Genomic DNA, 11,285 nt, shown 5'->3' with positions numbered 1-11,285 from the left:
AAATTATTAAATATAAACTAATTTTAAAAATAAAAAATAATTAATTATTATAGTAAATAAATTAGATATTATTATATAAGTATCTAAAATAATTTCTAGTATTAATAAAATTTGTAAATTAGTATCTAACATTAACTATCATAATTTTAACTACTAACTATTTTATGTTATAAATTTTAGTGACGATAGAAACTATTTTAAAATTTAAAGTAGTTAGTAGTTAAAACATAATAACTAATCTAATATTAGATGTTAATTTAAAAATTAATTTAATTTTTTTATTAATAATAAAAATTATTTTAAATACTAATAATTTTTAATTTTTTAAATAATATTTAAATTAATCGTAACTAATTATTTTTGTTTCTAAAATTAATTTATATTTAATAATTTTTTTAATAACTTTAATTAAATCACGCGTGTATATATATATATATATATATGTGTGAATCTTTTTATTCATTTACCTTCTAGTAATTATATTTGCGAATTCTCTATTATTATATCATGTTTGTGTGTAGAGACTTCTATGATGAATTTGTTTGAACTATTTCACAACATTTAACTATACCAATTTTAGACAAGAAAAACAATTTCTACCCAAATTCACTCAAAAGATATAATATATACCATTTGAATTCCAATAACAGTAGCTGTAAATGATTCATATTTTTGAAGCATATACATGAGTTAACTAAAGGCACTCCAAGGGAATCTCAGGGTATCGTTTCCTATCAGTACAATAATCATAGGTCATATACTTGTGTTTGATACGTTCATATTCACTTTGTCTTACAGGATCCAACTGCCAAAACTTCTGCCTATTCCACCAGTACTTATCAGAAGAACAGTTTTTGGCATTTGAGGTTAAAACTTGACACCCACTAACATCAAAACCTTGGAAACTTGCTCTGAATGGTGCATAACTCCAATCAGTTTTTGTTTTTCCTCCATTTGTTGCCCAGCTTTCTGCATCCCACAAAGTTGCTTCTATTTGCATTCCCTTTGATGGGTATCCCACTCCAATGTTCGTCTTGTTCTTGTATACCCTAATGGGCACGTTATCCACGAAAAATCTGCTAATTTCTTTCAGATACATGTATAAAAAAAGGCTTATAAAAAAACTATCAAATTCATCAACTTTAATTTTCTGAAAAATTAGTCCTATTTTTATCGTGAAAATGCTCAAGTTTTACGTTGGAAGGGTATTTTTTGCTGGTTTTTGATAAGAGTGTAGTGCATCTTACACAATTTGGTGTTGATTCCAAAGAATTCTGTAAGTGTGGAAATGTGCAGTAGGGTCAAACCAAAGACGGATTCTTTGCTCTCTATTCCCTTGGCCATCTACAAATACATTGGTTTGTAATCTATATGGCTTCCCTTTTCTATTGCCCAAGAATTCAAAATCCAACTCGTCATGCCTACCTCCTTTGGAACTTAACTGCGATGCATCAAATACATTACAAACTTTCCAACTTAATTCCATATAATAAAACATTTTAGTTACATCGTATATGTGCAATAGTTAGAGAAAAAGGTTAAATGTAGTGTTTGTGTCTCATAATCAGAAATAAAAATATTTTATAATGAATAAGTAGATGAAAAAAAATAACAACTTTTCATTTGTTAACGGTAACATTGTTTATCAAAAGTTAATTCTTTATTAGAAATATTTAAACAACTTATTAATAAAAAAAAAATCCTATTTATTAGAGTGAAAAAAATAAGTCATATTGATTAAATTCAGCTAGTTTCTTATACAAATATAATTCAATCTTTTGCTATTTTACGAGAAGCAGTAATCACCAGGAATTTAGTATTTTTTTTTTATGTTTTTACCAATTAGTAATTTTGTATAAAGACATTCTTGTGGGATGATTAAGCGTATAACCGACTACTTGAATGTTGATACTATGGCTTGTCTAGCTAAGTTTCCTCTGAAGAGCTCTTTCAGCAGAAAGAGGTTTTCCTGTAAACTAAAATTAAATTATACAGAAATTAAAAAAAAACAAGAATTTTAAAAAATTATAATTAAGATAGAACATCAACCATTTATTAACTTCAAAAATTTATTTCATTTTTTTTTTAAATTCTTTCGACTATGTCCAAGTATCTTCACAGGACTTGTATGGACAATATTTTCCCAAATTATAAGAGAAAAAAATATAATATATGTTTTTTACAAGTTGAAATGTGAGTTTCTACATAAATTCTTTATAAAAAAAATAAAAATAAAAATTAACTTCTCCATAACTTAAGATTAATTATGTACAATTTAAAAATGAAACTTTTAAAAGGTAATATAAGTAATTTTCTATAAATTAATTTATGCATAAATTAATTTTAATTTATAAAAAAATAATTTTATTTTTTTGTCACACTTTGTAGAAAAGAGTTTATAAAGAAACTCTTCTAAAGATTCCTACTTCAATGACTTTGACCTTTGACACACTAATATCAAACTTTCTTGTAATGGAATCAACCATGTGTATGTATGAGATTATCCATTAAGTAGGATGAAAGTTGAAAGAACTCACATAGAATGCTGTGACAATTCCAGCAGAATTCCTGTTTGGTACTTTGATCCTCATCTGGAACAGTCCAGACCCATATGCCATCTTTGATCCAAATCCAGATCCTTTATATAGTAATAAATCCACATACAACATAGTTAAACACATTTTTATCTCCAAAAATTTAACTAACTTTATGTTCTCATTTAATCCATCATTTTTAGTCTTTGTTTTTTACTTTTATGTTGTTAAGTCACATATCTGTGAAAAACATAAAACCACTTTGAAAGAGAAGGGTATTGTATTGCTGAAAAAAAAAATTGTTATTTAGAGGAAAAATACTAAACTATAAAGTAAAAGATAATTGAAAAATATTGAAGGCCACATAGAGGAAAATGATAAGTAATTAACCTGAACAGTTATCCATTGTGAGCTGAACTTCTTTCCCTTGGTTTAAGGACACAACATGATCATCACCCCAAACAACCTCATAGTTTTGATCGAAACTTGTTTCAGTGTCCATGCTTCCTTGGACAGCAACATGGACAACAAGAAGGAGAAGGAAAATGAAAGATTGAGAACCCATAAAACCCAAGCTATGCAATGTTGTTTGCAAAAGTTATGCATCCATATATATACACATGTGATGATGTAAGCTTTGTTTATAATTGGAAACATGCATGCAATGACCCATAATTGCATGGCCAATACGCCATTGACTTCTCAATATTATCGTCCATATCAAACCACATCATTAGGGCTTTCTTCAGAAGCAATGTAAATGGAGACTTTTTGTACCTTCATATTCATTAATAAATTAACTTTCATGAGAATATTGTTAACACTATAACAAAAGCTTCAATCAGAAATATTGTCTTTTCCCTCTTTTAGATGTAATTGGGTTGTTCTAGACTTACGTAAATATCATGCCACACCAAAATCCACAACATTCCAGCTCTTCCATTTGCTGTGCAATCAATTATAAATATTTTCTTTTGAGAAAATGTAGTGATATGTTTCATAAAGCTTCAATTGTTTGCAAAACATTTCTTACGATTGCACCACGAATATTTGCTTTGAGTTGGAGTATTATTTTAAATTATCAATTATTTGAATATAAAACATGTAATTATTAGAATATGATGTTTTATCAATGAAGCATGTAACATTACAACTTCTATTTTGTATTTCGGGCATTATACGATTAGTATTTTTTATAAAAAGTAACCAATTAAAATAGTATTTTAAAAATATTAATCTCAATTGGGAGAATTTATTTAGTAAAAATTTAATTTATTTTTTATAATAATAAAAATTGAACCAAATAATATAAAATAATTTAGCAATATATAATTATTTTTAATGTTAAATGAGTCAAATTTATGCATTAATTAAGGAAAATAAGAAACGTAAAATTTTGTTTTGATTTAATAATTAGAAAGTTGATATTAGTTTAAATTGACTCCAATGTTGCAAATATTGTTTGAGTTTGAAAGTCTTCATAATTTAGCAATATATAATTATTTTTAATGTTAATTGAGTAATTTTATGCATTAATTAAGGAAAATAAGAAACGTAAAATTTGTTTTGATTTAATTAGAAAGTTGATATTAGTTTAATTTGACTCCAATGTTGCAAATTCACATATTGTTTGAGTTTTTTTTTAATAAAAATTTTCATGTAAGGCATCATTATCCAACTTGACATCACAGTTAGGCGAACACCTTAAGTAACAACAATCATCTGTCATCACATGAAAAAAGTATTATTAAAAAAATACAAAAATATGGGGGAACTAGACAAAAACTCATGTTAACAAAAACGATATATAGGTAGACTTTACCTATTATTCATAAAGAATTCTAAAAAAAGACTAGTTGGAAACCTATTATACCAATGAAATGATTATCTATGAATAAATCCTAATTAGCCAACGTATCAGCACATGCAGTGCCTTCACGAAAAATATGAGAAACCCTAAACCTGATTTTTCCAAAGTAATTAAGACAAGTATTTCATCTATTGCAAAGCATACACGGAACATTAGTCCTAGAAGTAAACGCGACACAGCCAAGGCAGAATCACATTCAAGTCAGACATTAGTAAGCCTCATTCTTTTGAGCTTCCTCCATAACATGTATAATTCCATAAAACTCAGCAACCATAGCAGTCTAAACTTCAAGAAACGTAGAGAATAAACTCCCTCATACTCCCACAGAAAATACCTCCACAAGTAGCAAGACCAGCATACCCCCTAACAGCCTCATCAGTGTTAATTTTAACCCATCCTGGTGAAGAAAACTACCATCTAACAGGAAGAGGACGAAGAACTTTACCACTACAAATAGTAATACCCAAAAACTTAATCACGTTGAAATCCAACATATCATTCTTCATTGAAGCTTTAGACAAATTTTCCACTAGACAAGTTAAGTCCTTAATTATCGAAATAACCCTAGAAACCTCAATCTTATCCTGAAATCTAGCATAATTCCTCATATGCCATGTCATCAAAATAGAGAAAGTTACCACAACAAGCTAAATCAATTTAACCAAAGAATTATCATCACTCTTAATAAAAGAAAGAAGTCATCCTTATTAGGGAAATGAGAAGTAATAAAAATCTGTCGAACTCAACCCCAAATATGCAAAGCATTAGAACATTCAAAAAAATAAATGTTGAATAGATTCCTCTTGTTTTTCACAAAGCGTACACATAGTACATATATGCTAACCTTTATTTTGAATATGTTGATTTGTAGGAAGTCGCCCATGAAAAACTTTCCAAAGTACTAGAGTTTTGGAAGGCGGAATAGATGAAGACCAAATGAATTTACCCCAACCACATGAAACTCCTGCTTTCGAGAAAAAAAAATCCTAAACAATTTAAGAGTAAAACGACCATACTCATCTAGAATCCAATTAGGAATATCATGCTTCTCACTAACCACGATATGATTAAAAAAATGAGGCATCTGTTATAAAGACAAGGGAATATTCCAATCACAACCTATCCAAAATTGAGAGACTGTATCCAAAAGGCTAACACCATTAGATAATCCTGCAATATTTGTTAAAGAAGTAGTATAACACCATTTATCATTCCAGAAATTAATAAAAGTGCTTGTACCAAAAATCCAAGAAGTATTATCAAGTATAGTAGAATAAAACTGTTTAATTCCAGGCCAAAGAGATGAGGATCTACAAACCATTCTAAACTCGTATTTTGATTTAAGAATCCTGACTTTCAGGAGAAAACACCAAGGCCTATTACTATAAGCAAAGTTCGAAGCAAGTTTAAGAATGTATGCGTTATTTTCATGACGAAGATTAATAATCTTCAAACCTACATTCTCAAGAGGAGAACAAAGCGTATCCCAATTCACGGTGATTATGCCTTTTTTCAGACTATCACCAATCCAGATAAAATTTCGACACCACTGCTCAACTTGATCAAGAAGTGAAATAGGCTATTTATACATATTAAAACTATAAGCTAAAAATCCAATAATCATCGTATTGACCAACTGAATCCAACTCATCATGCTAAGAGATTTTCCATTCCAAGATGTTAGCTTCAATTTGACTTTATCAGCCAAAGGTTGAAGAAATTGACACTTTGGAGCACCAACAAAGATTGGCATACCTAAATAATTGCAAGACAAACAACCATGACTACAAGAAAGAATACGTTGATTTTTTGTGACAAATCTTGCAGAATTATCCACGGTGAAAAAACTACATTTTTAGAGTTATTAACATATTGACTAGAAAAATCATCATATGTTTTAAGAAAACCTGAGTTTGAATGTTCTAAGTCTTCAACTTTAACTTTAAGTTGCAAATTAGTACAAGGCATACTGAGTTCTAGCACATAAAATCTGATTCTGAATTCTAGCACAAAAAATCTGATTTTTCCATAAAATTATGAGACGACATATTAATCTTTGGGAACTATAAGAAAAAATGTTTTAATGAAATTTATTTTTATCTTGTCAAGGATTAAAATCTCCATTAAATTATTTATCAGTATTTAACAAATGTTTCATAACTCGTTAATTATCATGGGTTTTAGAGTATCTGTAAGATAACATGAGTTTCAAAGTCTCCGTAAAATACCATAAGTTTCAGAGCCTTCGTAAAATATTGTGGGTTTCAAAACCTTTGTAAAATACAATAGATTTTAGAACCTCCATTAAAGAACAATAACATGTATTTCAAAGCCTCCATAAAATACTAAGTTTCAGAGTCTTCGCAAAATATCATATACCATAGATTTTAGAACCTCCGTAAAAGAACAATAACATGTGTTTCAAAGCCTCCATAAAATACTATAGGTTTCATAAATATGAACATTTATGTGTTTTTTCAACCACAATTATTTACATATATAGTATTTATTTATCTATATTTGATAAAGTTCTCTTTAAATAAATAAAATAAATAAATGGATATAACACTTATAAATTGACAAGTTATGCATATATAACTAAATTTAAATTTATATAAAAAATTTATCAAGTATACACATTGATATTCAAACTCAAGAACAAAATATGAGTTAAAAAAACTAGAAGGAAACAGTAAAAGAAGAATACTACTATATCGCTCACAAAGCCACTTCCATATTATACTAATTCTTCAACTACCACATATGTTTCTCTTGATGTCCAGAATTAGTTCTATTAGTTAACACACTTCCTTGATCGGAAACCTACAATATAAATATGGTGAAAAATAAAACAAGTTATTTAAATTTTTAAATATTATCAATGAAGGATTGAACATAGTCAACTCGGGAGGCAATTGATCTTGATAATTTTGAACAAAAAAGTTTATCATTGCCTCAAATCTTTTGTCACGTTCTTCAAATCGTTTGTTTTTTTAATCATTATTCTATTTTGTTCATCCAATTATAACTTTCATGCAATGAGCTATATTAGAACATAATTTATCATGAAAAAGAGTGAAAAAAACTCATACACATTAAAAAATAACAAATTTATCAACAAAAGTCACACTACATTTACTACAATTGTTAATATTGTCCAATAATATTCAATGCAACAACATTTCCAATCTTGGCATAACAATTCAAAGTAAATAACACCAAATTGCTACATAATAAAATGCATGTTCAATAACTTGATTCACCAATTCAAGATAAGAAGGAGAAGATGGAGATATATTAGTGCGAGAATTCCTAGTATATCCAAACACATAAGAAGGGCAAGGTCCCAATTCCATCCCCAGACACGATCACAATGTTCTTGACTTTCTAATGATCAGCTAATGAATCTTCAATTGTGAAAAGGAATATGTATTTGATTTAATATGCTTCAATTTTTTTTCTACAAATAATAAAAATGTTATGAATGAAGCTCTCATCCAATTTGGTTGAGTTTTCGTCTTTACAAAATTATGCTTACTTCAATCTCTCTTGCCCCATCATTCACAAATTCTCTATTAACATGTTTATGTGTTGTTACCCATACTTCTCCCCTTTTAACTTAGCGACCAAGTTCTTGCTCCTATAAAATGTAACAAAAGTATATACAAATTATGATATATGATATAACTAAAATAATTGAAGAATCAAGTCATCACCTCATCTTTCTTCCATGCAGTGCTCTTAGATCCACTAGTGTGAGGAACTATTTGCCTCTTTCTATTGTCCTTGTATTTTTTGGCAATTTCCTAAACATAAATATAGTAAAATTACTAAATATAAGTAAAATAACACTTAAAAGGATAAAAATGTGATAGTCAACAAAAGAAGTCCAATGGTCTCTATTCATTCCTTTTTGACATATTGCAATAATTTCATCTCTATAACATGTTCCATCCTCTTTTTGTTGTCATAGTTGTTGTCTATACTCAACTCCATTTTGTGTTAAGTGATTTGAAGATATATGTTTCATGCATATCATATTCAACTTCAAACTTAGCCTTCAAAATTATTAAACAAGTAAATGAAAATTGAAATATAATATGAACTAAAACGTAGGAAAAAATCCATAAATCAATTACTTTAATGGTTTTCTTAAATATTTCTTCTTTGTAATCTTTGGGAATCTTCCTCCAACTTTGTTAGCAGATAGGAAATTCCTTAACATTTCTTTCAACACGATTTAAAAACTTATTCAACAATGTTATACTATCATCAATTGTTTGATTCTCGCTATTCCAGTTCACAAGAATTCTCTCATAAGTAGATAAAAATCAAATATCATTCACTGTTAATTGTTTTCTAACTTTTGTGTCTTCATTATTTGGCAAAATAAATGTGAAATTTATTGTTAATTTAAGACAAACATAAAAAAATAATACTATGTGAGCTTGCAATGTTATTGATTCAAGCTTACCAATGATATCAATAAGCCATCATACTTTGATTGTTTAGTTTGCATCTCAATATCCACATTTTCTTCCCCTTCACCATCAAATTGTAACCTTGGTGTAGGTTCATATGTAAATTCATGGATATATTCATTTTTAGGTTGATTATCAATTTGAAATTGAAATTCAAGTGCAGAATTTGACTTACTAGTAGAAAATAATTTTTTTCTTAAAACATCCTGGAAATTAATACAAGTCACCAAAATAAATATATTGTCTATGCGTTTTATATATAAGTACCAAAATGATATGTAAGTAAGACATCTTACTAGATTGAGATATTGAAAGTATTGAATTAAATTGAGATGCAAGTGGGGTGGAGGTGGATTACTATTCCCAAAAGTATGAGTATGCACATGAGGTGGGTTAATGAACAAAGGAAGATGAGTATGCACTTGAGATGTATTATTAAGCCCAAGAGGGTGAGTGTATACTTGAGGTACTCTTAATAATAAACATTAGTTAGGTTTTATCTTAAACTATCATTTTTCAAAATTAGCAACTAAACATTTTTAATTCAACTTACTTGGATCAGATGGATGAAGGGCATATGGAAACATTGTACATGAAGGTTGGATACTTCTATTTTTGGAAGGGGGTGAAACATGGTCAAAAGTGTTATCGAGAATCTCATGTTTTTCTAATTTAATCTTCCTAATTGATATTTTCTTTATCTTTGCGTATTTTTGAAACAATAACATTAATATAAGTCAAATCAAAAATTCAATTAATCATAACTACCTAATATAATGCATATATAAGTAATAAGGATGATAATTTTTAAACAAAAATAATATATAAATTCTCAATTAAAAATAGGACCTTGTTAATGATATATTCATTTTTCCATTTACAAATAAAGTTTCTAAATTTTTCTACACAAATAGTTCACATTCATGAAAAATGGCATCATTATCTTCACTCATGTCATATCAGACTCATGGCTTTAGATGCACATGAATGACTCAATATTTAACAAATTCATCCACTATATAATAAACTATTTGAGCTAGTATAGCCTGATGTATGATTCGTGATCATCATTATCACCACTGTATATCAAACGTGTAAAGTTTACTAATGTAAATCCAGATTATCTATCAAAATTCCTCTATAAGTAATTATATTAGTCCACATACATTTGAACAAAGTAACAGAAAATCGACTGTCACAACCAGGGTCAATACAACAGACGACAGGCCAAAAAAATTGATATGTAAAAATAGATAAAGAAGATTGCGAAAAACTACAAAAAAACTGAAAAGATGGTCTACAAACTAGATTTAGGATCCGAAAGTCGGTTACGTGCAGGGAAAATATTAGTACCCTTACAATGTCTGTTTGAATACGATACCTTTAATTAAATATGTGAAATGAGTGTGTTTTTTTCAAAATGTTTATTTTTTCCCAAAAATAAAAACAAAAAAATATGTTTGAATATAAAGAAAAAAATTGAAATTTTTATTTAAGGCTCAACAAGGATAAACCTTGATGCTCCGTATTTTCGTTCATATCGGGAATCAGACTTTACATAGTTCTAAAGTTAAACTATTTGAAAACGTGTGTGCTAGTGTGAGCTATGCTTTTTAAAAAGTGAAAAAACTTGAAAAAATGTAACCAAATTTTTGAAAAAAGTGAACCCAACAAACCTTAAATTTATGTTCATTACAAAAAAATAAGGGATCACGTAGTTCTGGAGGTCAAAATGTATTTTTACCTTATGCTAGTGTGAGTTAGACTTTTCCAGTTGAAACAATGCTTTTGAAAAAAGTGAAATCAATTTTTTGCTCCTACATATTTTTGTTCATAACGAAAATTAGAGATCACGTTGTTCTGAGTGTTAAACTATTTGAAAAGGGTTGTGCAAATGCGAGCCTGGCTTTTCAAAAAACAAGACCGAAATTTTGAAAGTTAACCCAACAAGGACAAATTTTGCTCCTACCTATTTTAATTCATAATGAAAAAATCAGATATCACATAGTTTTGGAACCTAGAATTGATTGGGCTAGTGTGAGTTGGATGTTTTAAAAGAGTGAACCCGATAAGAATTGGCATTCCTCCTACGTATATGTTCAAAATGAAAACTCAGGGTTCTCGTAGTTTTATAAGTTAATGATGTTTTTGAAAAAGATTGGACCAATGTGAGCTAGAATTTTTTTAAAAAAAATGAACTTGACAAGGACTAACCTTCCTACATATTTCTGTTTATAATGAAAAATCGGGGATCACGTAACTCTGAGAGTAAATTTTTATGTGTTGATATTTTTTTATTTTTATGTTTCTCAGATTTAATATTTTTTAATTTTTATTAAAAAAGGTATTGAGAAAAAAAAATATATGTACCATCATATAAATATCCATATAAATTATTTT

General features: G+C 28.2%; 1 protein-coding gene across 2 annotated transcripts; it reads right to left on the bottom strand.

Moving 5' to 3' along the window:
* Positions 1 to 605: 605 nt before the first annotated feature.
* On the bottom strand, positions 606 to 3,115 carry LOC137826965 (xyloglucan endotransglucosylase/hydrolase protein 2-like). Of its 2 annotated transcripts, none has more exons than XM_068633130.1 (4): positions 2,925 to 3,115; positions 2,538 to 2,638; positions 1,248 to 1,441; positions 606 to 1,076 (listed from the first exon to the last, which is right to left on the bottom strand). In XM_068633130.1, the coding sequence occupies exons 1-4, from the start codon at positions 3,097 to 3,099 to the stop codon at positions 695 to 697; spliced, it is 852 nt and encodes a 283-aa protein (XP_068489231.1). In that variant the 5' UTR covers positions 3,100 to 3,115; the 3' UTR covers positions 606 to 694. The 2 variants fall into 2 exon arrangements, with proteins under 2 accessions (XP_068489231.1, XP_068489232.1); XM_068633131.1 differs by having other exon boundaries at positions 606 to 1,049.
* Between the last annotated feature and the right edge of the window lie 8,170 nt (positions 3,116 to 11,285).

This window comes from Phaseolus vulgaris, chromosome 8, assembly GCF_000499845.2.
Source record: "Phaseolus vulgaris cultivar G19833 chromosome 8, P. vulgaris v2.0, whole genome shotgun sequence".
Taxonomy (NCBI): domain Eukaryota; kingdom Viridiplantae; phylum Streptophyta; class Magnoliopsida; order Fabales; family Fabaceae; genus Phaseolus; species Phaseolus vulgaris.
This window is presented reverse-complemented; position numbering and strand designations above follow the sequence as displayed.